This window comes from Engraulis encrasicolus, chromosome 5 (assembly GCF_034702125.1).
Source record: "Engraulis encrasicolus isolate BLACKSEA-1 chromosome 5, IST_EnEncr_1.0, whole genome shotgun sequence".
Lineage (NCBI taxonomy): Eukaryota > Metazoa > Chordata > Actinopteri > Clupeiformes > Engraulidae > Engraulis > Engraulis encrasicolus.
In genome coordinates this window covers 28129588-28156327 of record NC_085861.1, presented here as the reverse complement: position 1 = coordinate 28156327, position 26740 = coordinate 28129588, and the positions used below count along the sequence as shown (strand labels likewise).

General features: G+C 45.3%; 1 protein-coding gene across 1 annotated transcript; it reads left to right on the top strand.

Moving 5' to 3' along the window:
• On the top strand, positions 1 to 26740 carry serinc2l (serine incorporator 2, like). The gene is made up of 10 exons (XM_063199054.1): positions 1 to 134; positions 5171 to 5332; positions 5685 to 5878; positions 9835 to 9914; positions 12387 to 12524; positions 16259 to 16428; positions 16992 to 17082; positions 20191 to 20341; positions 21427 to 21642; positions 25133 to 26740. The coding sequence occupies exons 1-10, from the start codon at positions 96 to 98 to the stop codon at positions 25269 to 25271; spliced, it is 1380 nt and encodes a 459-aa protein (XP_063055124.1). The 5' UTR covers positions 1 to 95; the 3' UTR covers positions 25272 to 26740.

Sequence of the window (26740 nt, the reverse complement as noted above, 5' to 3'; positions counted from 1 at the left end):
ACGGTGTCAAAACTAGTCAAGACACCTGCTTGGTGCACATTTCCTTCCTTCCTAGTAGATTGATATTTGTGGATATTGGCCGCATTTCCTGAAAGATGGGAGCGTGTATGGCTTTATGTTCACTTGCCAGCTGTGTAAGTCATAGATCATTCGCTGCTTATCTCATGTTGTTTATTTGTGTTAGTTGATGGTGGCTAACTAAGACTGTCCGTCCGCTAGCTAGCGTTGGCAGTGTTTTTGTAAGGCTGTGTGCCTTGAATGGGGCGATGTCGTTGTGTACGTTGAAATGTGTAACTATATACTAACTCCTCTGGTTTTAGAGTGGGTAATTGGGGACTGGGAGTGAAAAGGTTGCAAATGAATAATATCCGACTAGCACGATTGATCAGGCTAGCTTGTTTTGACCCAGTTAGCATAACGCCAAACCCTGTTTATTACCTTTACAGTGCACTGTGTGCATTAGCCTAGTCTATGAAATGCTTATTTTAAACTTCCGATGGCCCGTGGTCAAAATGTCACAGTTGAATTGTAATCCCCTTGCTTTCCAAGCTGACTAACGCTTGTGGAAAGCTAATGGAAGTCAGAAGACCACTGTCAAACAGACATCTGTTTTGTCTGTCATTCCTACATGTATGCTAATAGCACGCACCATGCCACCTAAATAGTGATGTTGGCAGCAGTAGTGTGAAATGTAGTGCCTGCCTGGGATGTTTAGACTTATCTGCCACATTATATAGGTCAGTAGTCACAAGCTTGAGGGAGAAATGCATTTTCTTCATAGCCATAACATGGTTACAGATTGACCGACAGTTACATGAGATAGACCGTTCAAAGGGCGGGGAGATGAACACATCATGCTGTTCGAGATGATCACATCACTCTGTTATGCCTGGTAGCTCTAGATAAACAGACCAGCTGCTTATTAGTCAGACAGACACATTTAGAATGGCAGACAGGGATGGCTTTAATTATCACCAAACCATGCACCTGCCTCACTGTGCTCCCTGATAATCAAGAGGATAAACACTTCAATGTGTAGTGTTGTGTAGTGCAATCTTAACATTTAGTCTTCCTTTTAGTTGTCAATACTGTTAAGTAAAACTGATTTGTAGGATTGGAATGTAAACCTTTATCATGCCGCCATAGCCTGGTAAAGACAACAATCCTAATACACTTGTCTAAACTTGTCATTATTTTTTCCAAAACTAAGGTATCTGACATTTTTGTTGGTATGCCTATCTTTTTATCAGGGTAAAGTCGACAACGTTATACAGGAAGTGGGTTATGCAAAAATGATTAACCTGCATCATAACAGTAAAAGAGGAAGTTGGGTTGTCTACCGGTCTTCATGTACTTGGTGTTTAGAAAAAGTGCTTTCCACGCTCAAAAACTGAATAGTGTGTAAAACTGGTTTTGTAACACGCAAATGTATAGGTGGTCATCATAGCAACTGCTTCTCATCATGTAGTGTAGGTGTTCACTGTTCTTAGGGGCACTGGCATGAGGCGTAGGGTTCTTTCCATTATTGTCCTAACTCCCATCCTCTGCTTGTGGCTTTGTGACAAAGAGTTAGGATAATGGAGTGTACCATAGTCTTTGCTGTTAAAAGTGTCTCTGTCCCTTCTTGCTTATTTCAACCAAGAAGACTCATAGAGAGGAATTAGTTTTAAACGATTAAATTTGAGCATAATTGACAATAGATTTGTCATACAGTAGACAGTTTGAACCAACCGAACCTACTTTAGGACAGCAATAAGGGTGGGCCCTACCGTGGCACTAACTGGGACTGTGGCACTAACACTCGTCTGCTACGCGACTGACCCGGCTTCGACTCCGGCCAGGCTCCTTTGCCAACCCTTCCGCGTCTCTCTATCCCCACTATCATTCCTTCCCTGTCTTACCATAAAATTCAAAGTCAAAAGACCAAAAAATATCTTGAAATGAAAAGACAGGAGAGTTACACGTCATTATAAAAGGAAATGGTGGCCGCTGATTGGCTCTGCAAAACGCGCACTCGTCATTTGAGTCTTCCTGGCAGAGCTAAGTTACTGCAGGCCACATTTCTTGTGTGCTTTCCTGTCTGCCTCCCTGACCCGACTGTGCCATTGTCATGCCCTTTGGCTCCTTCCGCATCTGTGTCTTTGTCTGTGTCTCCATCTCATCTCATCTTGTCTTGTCAGTGTCGATGCTGTCTTTCGGCACTGATGTGTCTCTATCTTGTTCTTTCTTGTTACTTGTCCCTGTTCCCTCCTCACTGCTCACCCATCTGTGCTATCTTGACTCATGTCATTTCATCTCAACTCAACTCTACTCACCTCTTGATATCTAATCTCATCTGTGCTGCATACCTTTCTGTGCTGTGTTTACGCTCTCTATCCCTGTTCGTTGTCGTCCCTGGTCCCATTCTCTGCACCCTGTTGCTTGTCTTTGCATTACAAAGAAACAGCATAGGTTGTACTTTGTCAGTGATTTGAAAATGATTTGTGTAAGCGTACAGAGTACAGACCTAGGCCTGTCACGATAACAATTTTTGCCAGACGATAACGATAACAAGAAATGATTGCGATAATCGATAATATTGTCTCTCTCGCCATTTTCAAACAATATAATGTGCAATAAAAAACACTGCTATGCAAGGTGCGGCCTCCTTCTTGAAACATTGAATTTAACATTTGGGGCAGCAGACTCAGAGGTTCAAATAATTAAGATTGACGCCTGCTCCAAGAAGAAATGTGTCAAACAATATAATGACGTAAAAATGCAATAAAAATGTGACTACACCCCTTCACATTTTTAAAGCATCACGGCGGGGGATATATATATGTTTTTAAATGCATCCTCATAGAGCACAATAGGCTCTAAATAGGCTTTTTTGTATTTATTATTAGGGTAAGTTATGTAGTCTTTCTTTAACATTTTCTGTTATTTATCTTTCTCAAGCACACTGAATGGCTTATAGGCCTATCCATGGTGTGATGTAAAATAACCTACTGGTGGGGTATTGTTAATTCACAAATTATTACTTAGACAGCTTATTTCAAACAAATGCACGTTGTTACTAGCTAATTGTCAGTCAAAACCCAAATCAGCCCTGTTAAAGGCATTTCAACATCAGCGAAAAGCAAAAGAGCATGAACAGATACACAAGTTCCAGGTGCAGGCAGCTCTCTCTCTCTCTCTCTCTCTCTCTCTCTCTCTCTCTCTCTCTCTCTCTCTCTCTCTCTCTCTCTCTCTCTCTCTCTCTCTCTCTCTCTCTCCGATACCCTTGACTGGAACAAGTTGCAATTCTGCGCACTTTAAAGTCCTTTATGAACGCCCATACATTGATTCTTATGAGTTATGAGTCACCATGCCTATGTTTCCCCTGTAGCGCGCTCAACCGTTCACATTCTCCTGCGTGACAGATTTAAATCCACAAATCTTATCTTCATGATTTGCTTGCACACTGCCTATTCATATTGTTAGGTCTAAATAAACAAGAAATATAGCGAAAATCACAAAAAGAACAGACAACGAACGTCGGGGTAGGAGGCGCATTGAAATAATAGTGGAAACTCTGCGAGGTTTAAAATAACAGCCTCAGAGCAAGTTTGTCGCGACGGTACCACTATGTCATGTTTGCACAAACACGTCTTCGTCGTGGATATTGGGTTGCTGCGCATGTTTCAAAATGAACAATTGCCTCCGTGTTGGAGCTGTTCATTCCCTCTCTCTGAGGAACGTTGCAGATGCGCTGACTGAGACTGGAAGAATATTGCGCTCCTAGTCTCCAGCGCTGACTCTTTGTCGAGGCTTATAAGCGACGCGCGGGAACACCAGCGTTCTATTTCAAAGACGCAAGTAGCCAGATCAATGCACTTTTTTCCAACCAGAACTGCACTGAAACTTAAAATTACACCAACATTTAAGCGTCATTGCACTGCGTTGGCCTATAACGCGCCATCAGTAGTCTTACGGCTACGGTAGAGAAAGGGAGAGAGGGAAAACAAAACACCACGCAAATAACTTATCGTTACTTATCGGGGCCAGAAAAGTGATCGTTCTTGTAAAAAGTTATCGTCCGATTTATTGACTTATCGTGACATCGTATATCGTGACAGGCTTATACAGACCCTCTCGAAAACAAGATATTATATCTGAAGGGGCTATCCCCCCCAAGAACAATAAATTGAATACTAAGTTACTAATACTAGATCCAAAAGGTCACAATCCAATTCAATCCGCGATTCGATTCTGTATCGATGTTCTGTATTGCTGGTTGTCACTTTACCCATTAATGCCTAATTCTAAGACCGAAAAGCTGCACAATGCAAAATCCATATAGATTCAAAGTAAAATCTGCCGTTATTTACATGAACAGGCCGTTTTTGTTTGTGCATGTAGCCTACGTGAATGTGGAACAGAGCTACAGGATGTGGTTGAGGAAAATATAATCCACCAAATTTTGAATCGTTATCGCAGAAAGGCGTCTAGCCTGTGTGGCTCGGCTCGGTGCCTACTGTAGGCTGTATAATACTTTCAGGCTTTATTATAACATGATATGTACTGAATCTGATCTGTCTCCTGTCTCCTCTTGTGTTTCTGCCCGGTGGTGACTGACTGTAGGCCTCGTGCCTGTGCGGATCGGCTCTGTGCCTGCTGTAGGCTTTATAACACTTTAAGACTTCATTATAACATGAGATGTACTGATCTGTCCCCTCCCCTGTCCTCCTCTGTAGGCCTCGTGCCTGTGCGGCTCGGCTCCGTGCCTGCTGTAGGCTTTATAACACTTTAAGACTTCATTATAACATGAGATGTACTGATCTGTCCCCTCCCCTGTCCTCCTCTGTAGCCCTTGTGCCTGTGCGGATCGGCTCCGTGCCTGCTGTAGGCTTTATAACACTTTAAGACTTCATTATAACATGAGATGTACTGATCTGTCCCCTGCCCTGTCCTCCTCTGTAGGCCTCGTGCCTGTGCGGCTCGGCTCCGTGCCTGCTGTAGGCTTTATAACACTTTAAGACTTCATTATAACATGAGATGTACTGATCTGTCCCCTCCCCTGTCCTCCTCTGTAGGCCTCGTGCCTGTGCAGATCGGCTCCGTGCCTGCTGTAGGCTTTATAACACTTTAAGACTTCATTATAACATGAGATGTACTGATCTGTCCCCTCCCCTGTCCTCCTCTGTAGGCCTCGTGCCTGTGCGGCTCGGCTCCGTGCCTGCTGTGTGGATGCTGCCCCTCCTCCAACAACTCCACCATCACGCGGCTGACCTTCTCCCTCTTCCTGCTCATGGGCACCATCGTCTCCATCATCATGATCCTGCCCGGCATGGAGGCCGAGCTGCAGAAGGTTAGTGTGTGTGTCTGTGTCTGTGTCTGTGTCTGTGTCTGTGCCTGTCTGTCTGTCTGTCTGTCTGTCTGTCTGTCTGTCTGTCTGTCTGTCTGTCTGTCTGTCTGTCTGTCTGTCCAGTAGTTTTGAAATGCCCTAAATAAACTTGTTGGGCCCCTCTGAGATCCCGTATCTTATGATCAACCATCTTTGTACTTGCTACTATGCTATAGGCTAGTAGTTACTCTTGTTACAGGTGTGTGGCATTTGTGTGGGTGTGGACGCATACAGTGTGCATTCTTGAGCTCTTATTTGATCATGCAACTAAAGTACACCTGATTATACCATAGCAAACTTGCTTTGTCATTCTCAGATCCCAGGCTTTTGTCAAGGAGGTACGTCTATACCTATACCGGGCGTCGACAACCTTGTGAACTGTGACACGGTCCTGGGTTACAAGGCGGTGTACAGGATGTGTTTCGCCATGACTTGCTTCTTCTTCCTCTTCTCCGTCATCATGATCCGCGTGCGAAGCAGCAGGGACCCCCGCGGCTCCATACAGAACGGGTAAGTGGAGTAGACAACACGGCCTCATACAGAATGGGTAAGCTCAGTAGAAAACACCCCCATACAGAATGGGTGAGCTCAGTAGAAAACACCCCCATACAGAATGGGTAATCTCAGTAGAAAACACCCCCATACAGAATGGGTAAGCTCAGTAGAAAACACCCCCATACAGAATGGGTAAGCTCAGTAGAAAACACCCCCATACAGAATGGGTGAGCCCAGGAGAAAACACCCCTATACAGAATGGGTGAGCCCAGTAGAAAACACCCCTATACAGAATGGGTGAGCCCAGGAGAATGAATAAATGAAGCGAAGGACAGCACTCTTCAGATTTCTTTTTTGTTTATTCGCCCACGAACGTTTCGGGCAGAGCCCTTCTTCAGCGTGTAATGGCGTTTGCACCCATAGGTGGTAGGTGTGCCCTAAAATAGGGTGAACACCTGTGACCCCATGATTGACACCCAAGGAGCCCAGGAGAAAACACCCCTATACAGAATGGGGAAGCCCAGACCCGAAAACACCCCTATACAGAATGGGTAAGCCCAGACCCGAAAACACCCCTATACAGAATGGGTAAGCCCAGATGAGGTCACCCATTCCATTACATTGCATACTTAACATTGAATAGCACCTGTACACCCCCATGCAGGACGAGTAAGTGGAGTGAAGTCCAACCACAGACCCTGCGTCCCCAATACAGAAAAATACAGAACGCCCCGATACAGAGCAGAATGGGTACGCCCAATAGAGAACACCCCATTATATGTCACTGCACATTACATTGCATAGCACGCCAAAAACTCCACTCATGGTGGGTAGGCCCACTAGAGGGGTTAGCCCAGTAGAGAACACACCAAGTCCCCCACGCCCTGATACAAATCAGAATGGGTAAGCCCAGTAGACAATGCATGTGAGTTTAGTGAAAGTGATGTGAAAGTGAAAGCCCAACTGGGAAACGCCAACTCCCATTGTCATTCTGACACAGCACTCCACAGCACACAAGTGTTCACTGCACACTGCACACAACGAAATTCCATTTATGCCTCACCCGTGCAAGGGGGCAGCCCCCAATGGTGCCCCAAGGGAGCAGTGCTGCGGGACGGTACCATGCTCAGGGTACCTCAGTCATGGAGGAGGATGGGGGAGAGCACTGGTTATTTCCTCCCCCCACCAACCTGGCGGGTCGGGAGTCGAACCGGCAACCTTTGGGCAACAAGTCTGACGCCCTAACCACTTACCCATGACTGCCCCGTGGGTGCCTTGCTCAAGCTATTCAAACCTGCAGGCCTCTGATCCAAAGGCAAACACTTTAACCATTGAATAATTGGCTATCACAAAATGTTATGTCTCACCACTCCCACACAGAGAGGATAAACACCGTACAAACTTATGTCATAGAGCTCCCAAGTGGGTGACATCAAGTTGTATGCGCGGATTATCATTTTAACGGCATCCAGTTTCCAGGAATAGGAACAGGAACTTTGGGTTAAAAAAATATATAATACAGACGTCATTCGCCTATCCCCGCATCCTTTCCTTAGTAGCAAATGGACCAGCACAACCACACATGTTTATCAAATGAAACATAGAGATAATAAAGTAATGTCGCTATCCCTTGGCTACTCATGAATGTTTGAGAACTACATCTCACATTCTCGCATGAGCTATAAGGACTTCCTTTTGTGAAGCCAGTCGTGTGAGCAAACTTCTGCTCGATGGTGAGTTTTGAAAGTATACTAGTAAACCAAGGTGATTTGAGTAATGGCAGTTATGGCATTTTTAAAGTTTTATCAAAATAGTGTTGCCGGGTGTTAAAAACAACCTGTACCAGAGCTTGTTTAGAAATATTTCCAAAGTCTGGTACATCAGTAAGGTTTGTGGCGGTTTGCTGTGGGTTACCATGGACACGGATTGTGAAATCCCCCTCCTGTAGTCTGCCAGTTTTCCGGGTTAAGCATGTTGATAGCAACATCATATTTATGTTGGCATTTGACACAAAATGACCAATCATGCCATCCCTACAGCGTATTTTTAACACCCTCGACAGTTTGCGGCAGTTCGCTAATTGCGTTTTTGCACTCACAACTTATTTGAGACTGGTCCCCATTCATTTTCCACAGCTTGTGGGAACCGGAAAGTGGTTAAATGCTAACAAGAAAGACTACAGTCTACTACATGCTTCTGGGTGACTTGCAAACTCTATAACAGTCATACAGAATATGTTCACTGCCATAGAACATACCAAAATGTGTAAAATTATATCAGATGTCTCAAATGATTAGAACAAGAAGACATCAGTCTTGATGCCTGCAATAAATGTACCATGCTGTCCAAATGCCGGCTGCCATCCAATCTTCATGATTTCAGGCAACAAATTATTCATTCATTTCCTGTTTTTGTGCCTCAGCTAGTATTTTCTGCAAGTGCAAAATGTGCCTTTGCCTTCACCATGGCTCCACCACCTACCCTGTTGACTGGCATGAAGGCCAGTGCTCAGAGTTGTTGCCATCGTTCCCTGGGTTACTGTTTTGTATCTCGCACACAATTACTGCAGAATAATGCCGCAGCTATTCTCCACCCTGAAATCAAGTCCCAAGTCTCTGCTCTCTGCAAAGAAGTCCGTCTGTTATATTGATTGGCATAACGTCAGATCCATTTACACGAAACTGCCTGGACCAAGTAGCAGATTGTGTGAAAGTTACACACAATGTCCAATTTTTTAAAAAGACACGTCAGACAGAAATTGTGGTTCATCTACTTGGAACAGGATGAAAGGCACCTCTATGCTTTACACTGTAAAATATATCAGAATCAAAATCAGTCCCGTTTGCCAAATCTGACAAACGGTGTCATTTTATAAGGCCAGCAAGACCATTTCAGATGTGTAACAGTTGACCCACATACACCATAAATATATAGTGAAAGTTAAAGTCCACCAGGGAAACTCGCATTGTCGTTGTGATACAGCATGCCATAGCACCTCTAGTGCTCACTGCACTAACGAAATTGTAATTAGGCCTCACCCGTGCAAGAGGGTAGCCCCAAACACCGCCTCAAGGGAGCATTTAGGTGGGAAGGTACCATGTTCAGGGTACCTCAGTCATGGAGGATGATGGGCGAGAGCACTGGTTAATTACTCAGCCCACCAAGTTACTGTAGAAACAAAGATGAATGTCCGCACACTGCTCCCGTGTTGCTTTTTTATTTTTTTAAAGTGAGCACTTTCGAGCTAGTCGCTCTTCATCAGTCATCAGGGCCTTTTGTCATGCACCTGCGTCTTGGATGTGTGCACCACTAACCTACTGACTGTCCCCCCACCAAGTTGGCACGCGCTCACACTATCGCCTAATGGTTTTCACAGTGCTTAACTGGGTGCTGAATCCCACATAAACCATAAATGAACAAAGGAAGCAAAGCACACTACTCTTCAGACAGTGCTGTCCTTTGCTCCCTTTATTCATTTAAGGTGAGGAATCAAACCGGCAGCCTTTGGGCTACAAGTCTGACACCCTAACCGCTTAGCCATGCGTGACTGCCCATATAGTAATACGACTTGCTATGAACACAATATTTTAACACAGGAGTTACGGGAGTTGTGAGTGGGCCTAGGTCAGTGTAAGAACATGCACAACTGCATCAGTAGTAATATCTCCTACGAACTCATGCACTGCACATCAGAATGTGTACAGGTAAATTTTTGAACCATACTTAATGTGATGGAACGAGTGTTTGTGAAAATGTGTTATGTATTTTAGTTTGACACCCCTGCTATACAGGCTTCCACAAGCTATTGATTACCAATTGTACCGACCAAATTTAAAGTGTGAGTGAAATGTCTGTCTAGTTCCCAATCAGGCCATTCCACGACTGAAGACCGAAACTGGATGGTGTTGGTTTCAAATCCCACAGCCCAATGTTTTCCCTCGACTTACGTTCTATATTTTCACCTTTCACAGATTTTGGTTCTTCAAGTTCCTGATCCTGGTGGGAATCACCGTGGGCGCTTTCTTCATCCCCGATGGAACCTTTCATAGTGGTAACTGTACACGCCCCGAAAGGGCTTCCAGAACACTTTTCTTTTTCCGTGTACCCCGCTCTGTAACCCAGGGCTAGTCATTTTTCCACTTGACAGTGTTTGTTTTGGAGTTTTATATCAAAGGCATTCCTGAAAGACTGGCAATTTGTTTTGTGTGAAACTAGAAATTAAGTCCAGAACAACATGAACTCTGTTCAGAGCACTACACACACTCTCAGTCACGCACGCACGCACACACAAACACACACACACACACGCACACACACGCACACACACACACGCACACACACGCACACACACACACGCACACACACACACACACACACACACACACACACACACACACACACACACACACACACACACACACACACACACACACACAAACACACACCACACACACAAGAGGGTAGGAAAAACCAGTACCATTTATTTAGGTGAGTTCTAGCCCACAGCTTAGTCAATAAATAACAAAAGCCTTGCCCGGAGACAGCAGGAACGTATAGTCCACAACTCCCAAAGATTAATGAGCACAGGAACAGCCCATTCATGCAGGAATCCTCAGCCACGGCGAGGTAATGAAGGCATTCATATTTAATGGATTTTTTTGCAAAGCATACATTTACCAGCCTGCTTGAAATAAGAGGTGCTATTTTGTGCGCCGTGTTATATGAATGTTGCTGTGCAAAAAATAGCTCAAGATTGCGGCACGATTACATAAGACCCAACAGCAAAAAAAAAAAAAAAAAAAACCTGTCTGTAATGAAGCAGTTTCTTCACTGTGGGGGCGGCGTAATTGAATTATTTGCGAGTCCTCATTTCCTGTCCATAAGAAGCGGAGGCGTAATTTCTTTTTAATGTGCGTGTTTAATATAAGCTGTTGTGTAATAATGCGGGAAGAAGGGTGCGGTGGAAACGGGACACTCTTCTTGTTGTTCTTCTCTCCCCCCCCCTCTCCCCTCCCTCCCCTCCCTGGCCTACTCTGTTGTACCAGAGATTCTTTAAGTATAGAGATATGCCAACATAATAGGTTGCTATGGGCACCTAACGTGACCAGGTTCCGATCTGCCTCAAGGGGCGTGTCATAATGCTCCTAGAATGAATAGAACAGTCCTTAGGTCTGCTTAGGTCTGCCTAAAGGGGGATTCCCCCCCCTCCCCCTTGCAATAATAGAACCCGGAAACAATGGGCCAATGGAACCTCTCTCGCTCTCTACTCTCTCTGGTTGTACTTTGGCAAACAGATGCTGTAAATGTCACGAGGTGGAAAAGCCTGTCGTAGAGACTGGGCAGGAGCTAACCTGATCTGTCATACATTACCCAGATGAGGCCTGAGTGTGACGGTGCTTCCTGGCTAGTTTTATGACTTCACAGTGTGATCCACAATCCAGCACATAATAACAATGACAAGGAAATTGTGTGTAGCGTGGTAGATTTCGTCTAAGGCGCTGTACGTGATGTGTGCCATTTTGACGTGTAATGTGTGCAAAAATTTATCAACTACTGTGTACAGTCCAAAAGTGTGTGAAGACGGTATGTTCATAGCATGGCATGCATGAAGAGATCTCATTCAGAATTAACGTGCTAAACATGCTCAAATATTGCCCGAGCAGTAGTTTTATTCCTTTACAATTTGATCTACAATTTGGTTTATTTGAAGACTTGGTTTATGGACAGTGTGGTTGACATGGTTAATACTTGAAATTTGCTCAGTGAATACAGTTGCAACTGTACTGTAGGTCAGTGTTTCCCAACCAGGGGTACGTGTACCACTAGGGGTACGCGAGCACACTGTAGGGGGTACTTGGAAATTTTAAATTTGAACAAATACATGGAGCATAGTCACACTGCAATAGAAAAAGTGATGTAAAACATGAGTTAGGGGGTACTCATGGCACAACGAAAAGGCTTAGGGGGTACATGAGACAAAAAAGGTTGGGAAACACTGCTGTAGGTGATGGTAGCTGTTAGACTTGTTGGACCAGCATTGTTTGACCAACGTCAACATCCATGATCAACATCCTTTCACCTTTTCATCTTTTAAACCTTTCTGCCTTGCCTCTCTCTCTCACTCTCACTCTCTCTCTCTCTCTCTCTCTCTCTCTCTCTCTCTCTCTCTCTCTCTCTCTATCTATCTATCTATCTATCTATCTATCTATCTATCTATCTATCTATCTATCTATCGCTTGCTCTTGCACTTTTTCTCTTTCTCTTCACCCCTTTCTCTCTGCAGTGTGAGTCTGTCTATGTATCAGGAGTGACACTGATGAGTGGTGCAGAGAAGCATGCCTGCCATTTAGCTGTGTGGCTGTGACTTTGATGAAATGAAGAAGTTTTAAAAATCTCTCTCTCTCTCTCTTTCTCTCTCTCTCTCTCTCTCTCTCTCTCTCTCTCTCTCTCTCTCTCTCTCTCTCTCTCTCTCTCTCTCTCTCTATCTCTCTCTCTCTCTCCATCTCTCTCTCCCTCCCTGCAGTGTGGTTCTACTTCGGTATCGTGGGTTCCTTCATGTTCATTCTGATCCAGCTGATCCTGCTCATAGATTTCGCCCACTCCTGGAACGAGATCTGGGTCCGCAACGCAGAGGAGAGCGATGGCAAGGGCTGGTATGCAGGTATGTACCGTATGCTTGAGTGGAGGTGCAAAACGCACACCAGAAACAGAGGTGCTGGCAACCAGAAAATACAATTGCATTAGGAGAGAAGTGCCGCACACTCTCAAGTTAAATAAACAATTTTTAATGTGACGACGTTTCAGCCTGTCGGCCTTCTTCAGGTCACGTGACCTGAAGAAGGCCGACAGGCCGAAACGTTGTCACATTAAAAACTGTTTATTTAACTTGAGAGTGTGCGGCACTTCTCTCCTCCTGCAAATGTACTTTATGCTTGACCACTGCTCAACAAATTAAACCAGACCCATCCGACTAGCAGGGCAGTCCAGTCTCTACCCACAGTTCAGTTTCCAAGTCTCTTAGTCGTCTTAGCTAGTAAAATGAAATGAGGTGTACATAGTGTCCAATGGATCTTTCCACTTACTAGAGCTGTCTCTTTTTACAGCATGTCTGGCTTCTTTTTATCTACTACAGGTGTCTGCAGGTTTTTTAAAAGTATTAAAAGATAATAAATTCAAAAGGTAAATTTAATGGCCTTAAAAGTAGTACATTTGCTCAAAAGGTGTTATTTTTGAAAACACGAGCAATTATTTTTTTATAGTTTTAGCATTTTGATTAAAAATTAAGTGGTGATGTTAAGACTTTTAGCCCAAAAGTTGCCGGTTTGACTCCCGACTCGCCTGGTTGGTGGGTAGAGTAATTGACCAGTGTGCTCTCCCTCATTGTCCTCCATGACTGAGGTACCCTGAGCATGGTACCGTCCCGTCGCACTTACTTTTTGTCCTCTTAACACTCGCAACGAAGTGCAGTGATGGTTGTAAAAATGATCTAAAGGTAGTGAAAAAAGGTATTAAATGGTAGTAAATTTGACTTCAAGATTGGTGTATATACCCTGTACCAGCTGTGTCAGAAAACAAGTGTGTGGCACAATACAAGTTTCAATGAGGAATACTAAATAACTGATTGGCGAATCAGCTGGAAATTGTGGCCACTCTGGAAGAAAAATGGTTTGACCCACAAAATATATCAACGCCCATTTGGGACCCCTGTTATCTCTGACTCCGATGAAGCATGAGTGTAGAAAGGGACTTTGGTTGTGCATGCTCTGTGATCACAGTGACCAAATGCAAGTTACTGCACACAATCAAATGGCTCTAAAAGAATAATGGTGAGCGGATGGTGGGCGGTGGCCTGTTCGGCAACTGGAAGGTTGCAAGTTCGCGCCCTACTCTGCCTGACCCCACCGACGTGTCCTTGAGCAAAATACTCAACTCCTCCTGGTGGAAGAATGGTACCCTCTGCCACCAGTGTTTGAATGTGAGTGTGAATGGGTGAATTTGAGGCATGCCTTGCAACGCGCTTTGAGTGCTCGAAGGACTTGAAAAGCGCCATATAAATGCGGTCCATTTAACCTGAGTTGTTGGTGTTTGGTGATGAAGTGGATAAGACAAGGCACTCTGTGGGCCCATGGGCCCCATTGTCCTAAACAGCAGCCCTGCTGTGTGACTGCAACAAGCAGCAGTCAATATTCCCAAAACACATGCAGATGCTCACCAACAATTTCATGAAATTGGCCCCATCATGTTGCACTCTTCTTGGGTGCCAAATTTCCAAAAACCAATCCAAAGGCAACAAGGCTTAGATGAGTTTCTGTCTGTGTAAACATTTTTACATCAGATGCGAGCTGTTAGTGGAATGAATTCATTTCCCATGGCTTAACTGACAGAATTACAAATGTTTCTTATTGTATTCTGGAGAGGATCCCTTAATTGTTCTCTCATGTGGCCAAGTGTCTATTTCTTAATTTTGAAATGCATGAACTGTTTTCACAAAGCACTGTACTAGACCAACCAACAAATAAAAAACAAGATTTTTGTCTCACTTTCCAAAATCTCAGTTCATCTTTCACAAACAGCTTCCTCCAACACCTTCAAATGTTGAGTTTATTTTTTGCTAGCCTGCCAGCAGAAGTGAAGGTATGTCATTGCTTTGTCCTGCTGGTTGGCTAGTCTCCCCTCTTGCTGCATTTTTCATCTAAACTCCAAGCCAAAGGCATCTTGAACTCAGCCGTGTTTTGATAGTGCCTAGAACTGGGGAGTATACCAAGATCCTGGCTCAGTAATAAACCCGTTTAAGGTGATAGTGTAGCATTTCTGGACATACGCTCATTGTACCCCTCCCCTTGAGTTAAATGATTGAGTTGTACCTTTCTCCTGTACTTTCAGCCGCTCTCTGAGTCTGGCAGTGTACATTTTACCTCCAAGCTAGTATATATCATGGAATCTTATGGAACTACGAGAATGGCTGAAAGAACAGGTTAAAACTCAATTATTTAACTGAAGGAGAGGCGTGAAAATGGGCTGATTTCCAGAAGAGGTGTAGTATCGCTTTTAGGTAAGGTAACCTGGAGTTGGTGCTAAATAATCTAATAGATGAGCCTGGAGGCCTCATTTTTTCTTAACGAAATGACATCTGTGGGTTATCGATAAGCAGACTTACCCACTTCCTTTAGGTTAACTTAGCCTGGTTTACCACTGAACTATGGTCTTGGAATACAGGAGGCCAATGCTGAATCAAACCAAGATATCGCAAAACACGCCCACTCAATGCAAAAGCGTGTGCTCAAGTTGGGTCTCCTAAGGGGGCGTTGTCCCCTACTTCTTCTTCTCTTTTTGAGGTGTTTGCGCAAGACGTGCGCTACCGCCAGCTACAGCGCTAAGGGGACTTCATTGATTCTCAACCTCAGGACTCCGAAGGTCTCCTAACCGAAGGTCTCCTAAAGGGGCGTTCACCCGACATAAAGTTGATACCGGAAAGGAAACAAAATGATGCCTCTTGTTAGATCCACCTTCTTTGACCAAATGGCTCTCCACTCGACTTGACTCCACCTCTCCACCACTGCTGTGTCCAACTCTGCAGCTCTCTCCCCTCCAGCAGCGAGCCTTTTGCCTTTGTGCCAAACGGGAATTTGGTGACTTGCTGCCTTCATTGTCTAACAAGTCACGTACCATTAGGAAGCCAAGTGCACAGGTGCCCATAACAACCTGTTTGTTTCAGACGGGCATGGCTTCATTCAAACACCATACACAGCGACTGACTTTATAGTTTGGTCGAAGTCTGAAGGCAACATGAAAAGAGAGTCTATGCTTCCCTCAAAATGAAGAAACTTCCAAAGTGTCATGTACTAACAGTCTTGCCACGGGCTGAGGCACATTTTTTGGGCATTGTCTGCTTTTAGACAGTCATTCCCCTCTGGTCCTTATTCCTTCACCACCATTATGTGTCTATGCGTGTCCATGCAAATTGTCCTTCTGGGACACTTCAGATATCATGACCTTAAAGGGACACTGTGTGAGATTTTTTTGTTGTTTATTTCCCGAATTCATGCTGCCCATTCACTAATGTTACCTTTTTCATGAATACTTACCACCAGCATCAAATTCTAAGTATTCATTATGACTGGAAAAATTGCACTTTTCATGCATGAAAAGGGGGATCTTCTCCATGGTCCGCCATTTTGAATTTCCAAAAATAGCCATTTTTAGCTGCAAAAATGACTGTACATGGACCATACTAGAAAATATTTGTTTATTACGTAGTAAACGTCCATGTAAAGATCAAATTTGGCAATAGGCAGCCCAGTTTCAATGAGCAGCATAGTTACAGTACCTTTTTCGACCATTTCCTGCACAGTGTCCCTTTAACCATGCCGTTGACCTTGGCCTTGTGTTCTGCAGCTCTGCTGGTGTTCACCATCCTGTTCTACTCGCTGTCCTTTGCGGCCATGGTGCTCCTGTATGTGTACTACACCACGCCTGACGACTGCACAGAGCACAAGGTCTTCATCAGCCTCAACCTCATCTTCTGTGTCGGCATATCCATCGTCTCCATACTGCCCAAAGTCCAGGTATATGCGCGCACACACACGCGCGCGCGCGCCCACGCGCACACACACACACACACACACACACACACACACACACGCACACACGCACACACGCACACACGCACACACACACACACACACACACACACACACACACAGCTCCAGCTAGCCTCATCATCCCCCTCTAGTCACACACACACACACACACACACACACACACACACACACACACACACACACACACACACACACACACACACACACACACACACACATCACAAAGCTGAAAAAAAAAAATCCACTACACCAACATTACACAAGATTGTGTCCTCGTATGCATTGCATACTTTTCGTTGTGTTCACTTGTCATGCTGGTGAGTATTGAGAGCAAAGTTATGACTCATGTGTCCACATCCCAAGTCAGCTCCTATAAAATGGCACTGATTGACCAGAACTTTTGTACCTTGCTCACCTCCAAACTGTGTGTGTGTGTGCTTGTGTGTGTGTGTGTGGGTGTGTGCGTGTGTGTGGGTGTGTGCGTGTGTGTGGGTGTGTGCGTGTGTGTGGATGTGTGTGTTTAACAGGATGCTTCTCCTCAGAGTGGTCTGCTGCAGTCCTCCCTTATCAGCCTGTACACCATGTATGTCACCTGGTCAGCCATGACTAACAACCCCAGTAAGTAGCCCACCCACCATCACCAGCAACCTCAAAGGTGACCTGTGTCATATTTTTAGCCGTCTCTTTCCAGAATTCATGCTTCACAAATGGTATCTTTTTCATGCTTATCGTTTTCATACTTAATTCTTAGTATTCATTGTGACTGAGAATATTGTACTTTTCGTACATGAAAAATCGGTTCTTCTCCATGTCTGCCATATTGAATTTCCAGAAATTGACATTTTTAGCTGCAAATCTTGCTGTACTTTGGCACATACAAGTAAATATTAGTTTATTATTTAGTAAATATTCATGAAAATATTGAATTTGGAAATAAGCAGCCCAGTTTTAATGAGCAGCATAGTTGCAATACCTTCTCTGGCCACAGTGTGCCTTTACTGTAAGGTAATGATACCCAGACCTACGTTTTTGAGCAATGTTGATGGCCAAAATAATGATGGGCTATTCCTTTTCTGATGCAATTGTTGAAGACGTTGTCTCTTGCCAATCCAAGTTCTCCTGATAAAAATATATGTGATCACCATTTCTTATACCATCTTTGCCCTGACACATTGCTCAAGAAGTTGTCCTGTGTATCACCACCTTTAGGGGTCTTACACACCAGGGTGGTAAAGCGTCGCGGAACGGCCACGTTTTTTACCGGTGTCGGTGAAAATACATTGAAACATATCTGTCCTTGCACACCAACCGGCGGTAGTCGAGCGTCAGCGGCGTGGGAGCCGGCTCCGCGCCGCGCTGCATTTGGAAAATAGAACTCGAGCGTATTTTTCACGCCGGTGACCGGCGGTGTCTCATTCAAATGAATGGCAAAGTAGCACGCTAGCTTTGGCTCTGGGGAGGGTTTTGAACAGGACTGGCAGCGCACGCCGACACTGTCAGTGTGAAAGGCAGAGAAAAACACGCCGGCCGAAACTAAGCAGAAAGACCGCGTTCGTCCCGCGACCATTCCGTTCCGACTTGGTACGTTTTGGCCCTTACAGCTCAGGATGGATGAGGAGACTGTGGTTTCACTCTGATGTGCGTGGTCTGTAGCTTATGAAGGGTGTAGAAGTGAATTACAAGTGTATGAACTACTGAAATGATTTTTGAAACATACTTTGTGTCTTCTCTCTGTTATAGTTCACAAGTTATAAAATAAATCAGTTACAGAGAAAGTGTGTTGATAGAGCTGCTGAATCAAACTGGAAGTGGGTCTCTCTTGGCTTGTGTGAAAAGCACTTTACTACTCTCGCTAACTGTCATGGCAATATGGGCCAACAGTTTTGCTTTACGGTCGATAACAGACAGACCAGGCGAGAGACAAACCGCACCATAAACAACGCTTTGCTTGACAGATGTGAAAGGCACAGCTTTTGGTGTTTTTATCGCTAAGGTTTGCTCTCTGTGCGTAGTGTCTGTGACTCAAACCTTCATCACGTGGAATAACATTGCTGGGATGCAGCAGAGATAGTCTAAGCAGAGATAGAACCCTCGGCGGCCATATTGGCTACGCGTCTGGGCTTCTAATTCAGATTAGTAAGACCAGGGTGCGATTTGTCGGAAAATCAGAAGGGGGGGACATGTTTGGGCATCCTAAAATGAATGATTACACAGAAATGGAACAAAGGAGCGACCCACAACCCATATGGTTGGAATCACAATGAAAACTAGTTCACAATCTCAGATTGGCCGTATATATGAAAGCAACGCTGTAAATCATAATTTTTCTAACTGATGTGTTGAACTGCTCATGCGCGGAATTCCACGAGACACGTTCTGCGCCGCGGATCAAGTGTCCGCGGACTCAGTTGAAAAATCAGAAGTGTAGTTACCGGATGTGAACCGCACGTCATCAGCAACCGACCAGCGGAAGCATATTCTGAGGGCATGCTGATTAGGTTTGAGATATCGTAAAAGCGCATGCGTCGAGGCGGCGAGATGATTGGATAAATGACAGTACAGCTCTGCAAGCAATTGGCTCTTGTTGCCGGACAGGTCGGATATATGCAAGCACGCGCCATATTAGCGTAGCCAATTTCCCCCGTTCATTCCTATGGGCGTTCTCTGAAGTGTTTAATCTCTGCTTAGACTATCTCTGGATGCAGTCAATGTACCAGTAAAGTTGTGGACTTGTTTTAGCCAATTGGTCCCAGGATCCAAAGGTCACAAGTTCAAATCTTGCGTCCAGAAAAAGAGAATGTGGGTGGGGTTGAGAAACGACCAATACTCTGCTGCACCCTTATTCATACATAATGACGGGTAGATTGGCCTCTGAATGTTATCTACGTATCTGTAATGGAATATAATGACTTTTTCTCCATATATTTGAGTGGTGCTGTCATTCAATGTGTGGACTGGAGAGTCTCAGCGGCAGTGACAAGCTATGGCCACTAGTTGGCCCCCTTGAGCCACTGAAAAATCCTCTGCCTTGTACGTGAAGCCATGAGCCAAGCCTAATTAGTCATGGCACCATCATTCATCGCCAGAAAGTGTTGGCAGTCTACAAAGTTGCTCCTTTTTATAAACGTCAAGTTAACGATATTGAAACTTAACCATTCCACTGAGACTGTGAGGCATGCTGAACTTGTGGGCTCACAGAAGCGTTCCATCCCCAGTGTTTGGTTTCTGGCTCATGCATTAGTACTGTAGCTTAGTGATGGCTGAGTGCTATCTCTTTCTCTGTTGACTTTCGTTGCAAAGCGACATATCCACCATTTTTGACCTTTTTTTGTATTATTGTAAATGTGCAGAAGTCCTATCGTCTATTTGTGAATTCTTGCCATTCAAATATTTTGAGAGCATACTTTTTAAACCTATATAAAATGCATTTTGCCATGCAGTGCAATGGAATGCCCAAAACAAAAATGTCTATTGCCTTCCTCCTCTTTCCCTCTCTTACTCCTTCCATTTCTTTCCCTTCATTCTCTTCATCTTCCCTCTCTCTCTCCACCTGAACCCATTGCCTCTCTCTCTCTCTCTCTCTCTCTCTCTCTCTCTCTCTCTCTCTCTCTCTCTCTCTCTCTCTCTCTCTCTCTCTCTCTCTCTCTCTCTCTCTCTCTCTCTCTCTCTCTCCTTTCTCTCTCTCTCTCTCTCTCTCTCTCTCTCCACCTCCTCTCTCTCCTCTAGATCGTGAGTGTAACCCTAGTCTGCTGAGTCTGATCTCTCATGCGAACACTACTGAGGTCTTGCCTACCAGCGCCCCTGGCCAGATACAGTTGTGGGACGCACAAAGCATCGTGGGATTGGTCATCTTCCTCTGCTGCACACTTTACGCCAGGTACACACACACACACACACACACACACACACACACACACACACACACACACACACACACACACACACACACACACACACACACACACACACACACACACACACACAGCCTCTTCTGCACACTCTCACACTCTACGCCAGGGAGTACACACACACACATAAACACATATCTGTATAATCCATACTAAGTATGGCCACATACATTCATATGGAAATATGTGTGTTGTTTCATTCACACAACCAGCCGAAATCCGTCAGCAGGAGTCAGTGTGATTTACTGGCCGTTTGTCACTTTGTTATTGTCATTATGCATGTCTGTCTGTATGCACACTGCCGTATTCCTGTCTGTGGGATGCAATTGTGACCATTTGTGCAACTCTGCGTTTGTGCTCACTATGCGTGTGTTTCCTGCGTTTTTGTGCTCACTATGCGTGTGTTTTCCTGTGTTATTGGGCTCATCTCTCAGCATCCGTTCGTCAAGCAACTACACATTCGTCCTTGATTATGTCAAGTCAATTGAAGTCACAGAGAGATGGTCTTGATGTTGTTTGAAAGCTCTTTTCTGGCCCTGCACATTACACAAACAGCATGGAACACAACAGTTATCGGAGTATGAATTACGAGATACTAATATCTTTAAAAAAAAACTGAATATAAGAAAGGCCAATATCTTGTCTAAACCTACCCCACAATGTCCTGAATTAAAGGGATATGCCACTATTTTGGGGCTTAATACAGTTAAAATCGTTAGCTGGGGTTTATAAAGGTGGTTAAGTGTCTTATTTTTCATGTTAAGCGTTGTCTTGCTGTAAGACAAGTTAAAAGAGGGAATATGTCGCTAAGCTAGTGAAAGTCAATGGATCCGTGTAGCATTGTAGCATGCTACACGGATCCATTGACTTTCACTAGCTTAGCGACATGCTTCCTCTTTTAACTTGTCTTAAAGCAACACAACGGCTTACAGGAAAAATAAGACACTTTACCACTTTAAGAAACCCTGGCCAACGATTTTAACTGTATTAAGCCCCAAAATAGTGGCATACCCCTTTAACACCTGTGTTACCTGTTACCTGTGTCTTTCTTCAGCATCCGTTCGTCGAGCAACACGCAGGTGAACAAGCTGATGCAGACGGAGGAGGGCACGTTTGGCGGCAGCGGGGGCGACGGGGAGGTGGGGGCGGACGGCCTGAAGCGCGCCGTGGACAACGAGGAGGAGGCCGTCTCCTACAGCTACTCCTTCTTCCACTTCCACCTCTGCCTGGCCTCGCTCTATATCATGATGACACTCACCAACTGGTACAGGTGAGGAAGGGGGAGGTGGTGTGCATGTGTGTGCGTGTGTGTGCGTGTGTGTGTGTGTGTGCGTGTGTGTGTGTGTGTGTGTGTGTGTGTGTGTGTGTGTGTGTGTGCGCGCGCGTGCGCGTATGTGTGTGTGTGTGTGCGCGTGCGTGTGTACATAATTATTATCTTCACTTACTGGTACAGGTGAACAAGGTTTATGGTAGGGAGGTGTTGTGGAGTGGAGTGGGGTGTGCAGGTTGTTTGTGTGTAGTGCAGGGATGGCAAACCTTTTTTCATTCGAGGGGCCACTTCAAATGTTTAAAAGTCCTCCAAGATGAACACAAACCAGGATGTTCCCTTGCACTTTAGGCCTATATTGAAGGTGGCCACTTTTTACAGTAGACCACATCTTCACTAGGTGCCCTGAAGATATAACTTAGTTGTATTGCATATTAAATTTCTAAGACTGCTTTACAAAACACTTGCAGGAGGAGAGAAGTGCCGCACACTCTCAAGTTAAATAAACAGTTTTTAATGTGACAACGTTTCGGCCTGTCGGCCTTCCTCAGGTCACGTGGCCGACAGGCCGAAACGTTGTCACATTAAAAACTGTTTATTTAACTTGAGAGTGTGCGGCACTTCTCTCCTCCTGCAATTGTATTTTCTGGTTGCCAGCACCTCTGTTTCTGGTGTGCGTTTTGCACTTCCACTCATCATATTTCATGTGAAACGGCATAACATTGAAATTATATCGGCGGGGGGGATAAGACGGCCTTGCGGGCCGTAGCTTCCCCACCCATGGTGTAGTGCGATGGTATGAATGAGGGGTACTACAAGCAGGGCTCGAGTTGTAGGGGGATGGGGGTGGATGCCATCCCCCCCACAATGAAAATGGTCTGAAATCATCCCCCTCAACGAAAATGGTCAAAAATCATCCCCCTCTAAAACGGGCCTCCCTTCTTCACATATTATGTTAAAATTGCACTTTTAACAGCTACATTTTCAAAATTTTCTCGGGGGAGGAACCCCCGAACCCCCAACAATCACAATCCATCTCTGACCATCCCCCCTGGTTTGATTTCACAACTCGACCACTGACTACAAGTCAATGGAATATGCAGTGCACGATGCATTATGGGTGTGCAAAAAAGTCTGTCATGGCAATGCATCGCAGTATTTAGTTTCACGATATACAGCATTGATTCTTGACAATCGATTATTTCATAGTAATACATTCCTATTTTGTCACTGGTTCATTTTCTTCACTAGAGACAGAGTTGGTAATATTTCTGTTGTGAATGGAAGCTCTCCTGCCCGATACTAAAATACTTAAATAAAATGAATTGGCTTGTGAATGCTACACAGCAACTGACAAATAAGCTGTATGTTGTTGACACATTTAACTTACTGAAATAAATGAGGCAATTTACGCAATAGTACATGAATTGCAATGCATCGTGATAGAATCGCATGTGTATGGTGATGTGCACTGAATCGGGAACCCTTTGCCAATACCGACTCCTAGAATGTATGCATGTGAGACAGAGACGGGGACTGAGACAGGGTGCATCCGTGTGAGAAGGACAAGAGATGGATGTCGACGAATACAGAGACGGGGGTGTTTGTGCGAAACGGAGACAAAAGATAATTTTTCTGTCTTGGATTATTAGAACAGCCCTTCTTTTTGTCTGTCTTGTCTTTTTTTTTCCTTCCCCCATTCCCCACAGGAGATTCCGTGGTCTGGGTGTATCGCTGTCTGTTTTTGCTTTTCCTCCCTCAACTCTCTGTCCTAAAAATGCTTTGGGAGTGACCCCTATTTTTTTGTTTTTTTTATTTTTTTTCCCCCTTCTTCTTCTCGCCATCCTCCTCCTCCTCCTTCTCCACTGTTGCTGTGTTTGTGATCATATCGTTGCTATGTTTTGGGACGTTGTCGAAGCAACATAACATTCCCCCCGTTCCCAAACATCGGAGCTGACAAAGTCTTCAAGATGTGACTTGCACCGCACGGCCATGAGACACCTTGTGTTTTTATTCCTTCCTGTGTATCTGTCTGTCTGTATGTCTGAATATTCTCCTTATCCGTTTCTTTGTTTTTGGGACACTTGGTGTGTGTCTATGTGTATCTGTTTGTGTTGGTATGTATGGATGTGTCTCTTCGTATGTATGGCTGTGTCTGTGTGTGTGTGTCCGTGTGTATATCTGGGTTTTGTCCGTGTATATTCTCTCTTTCTCCATTCCACTGCGTCTCCCCTGGCACTAGGCTGCTATTGCCATTTCTTGTCGTTCTCTCCCATCTCGTGTCCGAATCCCCCTCTCGTCTCCATCCTCATATTTCTGTCATCTCTCTCTCTCTTTCTCTCTTGCATCCCTTCCTCCCTTCTTCTCTCTTCATGCCTGTCCTCACCTCATTCCCCTCATTTTCTTATCCATTTATCCCTACCTCTATCACTCTACTGTAGTCTGCTCTGTCCCTTTTTTAGTTGTCTTTCTCCTCTCCTCTTCTCTCCTCTCCTCTCCTCTTCTCTCTCTATCCTCACCTCATTCCCCTCATCTTCTTATCCATTTATCCCTACCTCTATCACTCTACTGTAGTCTGCTCTGTCCCTTTTTTTAGTTGTCTTTCGCCTCTCCTCTTCTCTCTCTCTCTCTCTCTCTCTCTCTCTCTCTCTCTCTCTCTCTCTCTCTCTCTCTCTCTCTCTCTCTCTCTCTCCCTCGCTGCCCGTCTGTCTGTTCTGCCCTTCTGTTTAGCTGTCCGTCTGTCTGTTGCTCTTGTTCTGTCTCTCCTTCCCCATCTGTTCCTGCGTCCCTAGTTTCTCTCTTGCATTTAGGGAGGCTTTCTTTGAATATAGTGCACTGGCAATGCAGCAATTTTGTTTGTTAACAGGATGCAAGATACAGACATTCCCTCCACCCTTTTCACAGTTTTCTCTCTGCAGTGTGTGTCGGTACAGACACTGGGATGCCTGATGCATAGCAGCAATGTGTCTGCCATTTGGCTGTGTGGGTGTGAGTTTGATTTAACGAAGACATTTTTTAACCGCTTTCACTCCCTTCCCCCCCTCTTTTTCTCCACTTCAATCTCTCTACCACCCCCTCTCCACCTCTCTGTCTCTCTGTCTCTCTCTCTCTCTCTCTCTCTCTCTCTCTCTCTCTCTCTCTCTCTCTCTCTCTCTCTGTCTCCCTCCCTCTCTCTCCCATTCCCTTCCCACCTCTGTCTGTCTCTCTCCATTTCTCTCTCACACACACTCTCCCCCCTCCTCCCTCTCCTTCCCTTTCTTTTTCTCCACTTCTATCTCTCTTCCACCCCTCTCTCTCTCCTCTCTCTCTCTCTCTCTCTCTCTCTCTCTCTCTCTCTCTCTCTCTCTCCATCTCTCCCTCTCTCTCTCCACCTCTCCCTCTCTCAATCTCTCTCTCTCCACCTCTCTCTCTCTCCTCCTCTCTCTCTCCCTCTCTCTCTCTCTCTCTCTCTCTCTCTCTCTCTCTCTCTCTCTCTCTCCCTGTCCTCCATCAGCCCGGACACCAAGACGCATGTGATGCAGAGCAGCATGCCTGCGGTGTGGGTGAAGATCAGCTCCAGCTGGCTTGGCCTGGGCCTGTACCTCTGGACGCTCGTCGCACCCCTCATCTTCTCCGACCGAGACTTCAGCTGAGCCCGCCGCACTCATACTGTATAAACACAGACATTAGACATTAGCCTCCCCCATCCTCCTTCTCGCTCTCTGCTTTGTGTGTGTGCGTGTGTGCGTGCGTGTGTGTGTGTGTGTGTGTGTGTGTGTGTGTGTGTGTGTGTGTGTGTGTGTGTGTGTGTGTGTGTGTGTGTGTGTGTGCGTCGCTAACTTACATTTTGTTATTAGCAGCATGTGCCCAAAGCCTACCATAGCACATGAAGGAGGTAGTAAGGGTCCTTGCTGCTCCTAGCACTTACCTGGTACTACTTATACTGTATGTGTTCATTTGGAATAGTACTTCAGTAAATCATATCCGAGTCGTTTGTGCTGTTTACTTTATTTAGTTTGTGAAGGCCTTTTTAAGATGCTGCATTGCTTGTGTGCAGCTGTTTCCCTCCCCCGTGACTTCATGCCGCAGTGCTCTAGTGCTGAGAAAATTATCCTTTTGTTTTGCCGGTGCGACATTGTAATATTTCCCCCTATTCCCTTATTGCCACGTTCACGAGTTCCTCCTGAGATTTCAAATAACCACCTTCACCGATAACTGGAGACTACGTACAGACAGCACACCGTTCAATCCTCACACCCTATTGAAGTCAATAGTCACGGTACTGTACCACACAAATATGCATTTCTAACTGCTGCTACTGAACCTACCAACCTACCTTAATCATCCGTCTCTCTCTCTCAGTTTCTGGTGCATGCGTGTGTGTGTGTGTGTTGCGTGTGCATGTACATGTACGTGTGTAGATTCCCGTATCTACTGTGATGCTTTTCCATGCAGTTCATGGACTTTGTCTTTCGTAGCATTTCAATATCAGTCTCTCTCTCGCACTGCCACGTTGTCTTGTCAACAGTAGGCCATTTGAGTCCATGCATGTGCGTGTGCTGCTGCGTGTTGTCAGTAGGCCATTCCAGTGCACTGACTTGGCTTGTTTTTCTGTGTCAGGGTAGCACATGGAGGGGGGGGGGGGGAGAGAATCACCCAGTATGAACCTCACTCGCCTCACCATCCCCATGCCACCCCACCACGTGTGTCCTCAAGGGGGGGGTGTCAACAAGCAAGCAAGAGAACCTGTTACTGTCAGGGTCAGGGGCACCTGTTTTTTTATAGGGGGGGGGGGGGCTTCTCTCCCCTTCTCTCCCCTCTGGGGGAGCCTCAAGGCCACTGGCCGTGTCTGAGAGAGAGGAAGAGCCAGATAGAGTGTGAGAGGGAGAGATAAGGGTGTAGAGACACGCCCAACTCATCTTCCCCTTGCTGTGTGCCTATGTGCTCCTTAGACAGGGGTTGGGGGGGGCAAGTGAGTGTGTGGTTTATCATTAGAGAAGCCATAGTCAGATAGAGGAGGTAGATAGACAGAGAGAGGTCAGATAGTCAAATTAGATGACAGAGAACACCCAGAGAGGCTCCAGGTTACCTTGGATGATCTGTGTGCTGTGTTTTTTTGGGG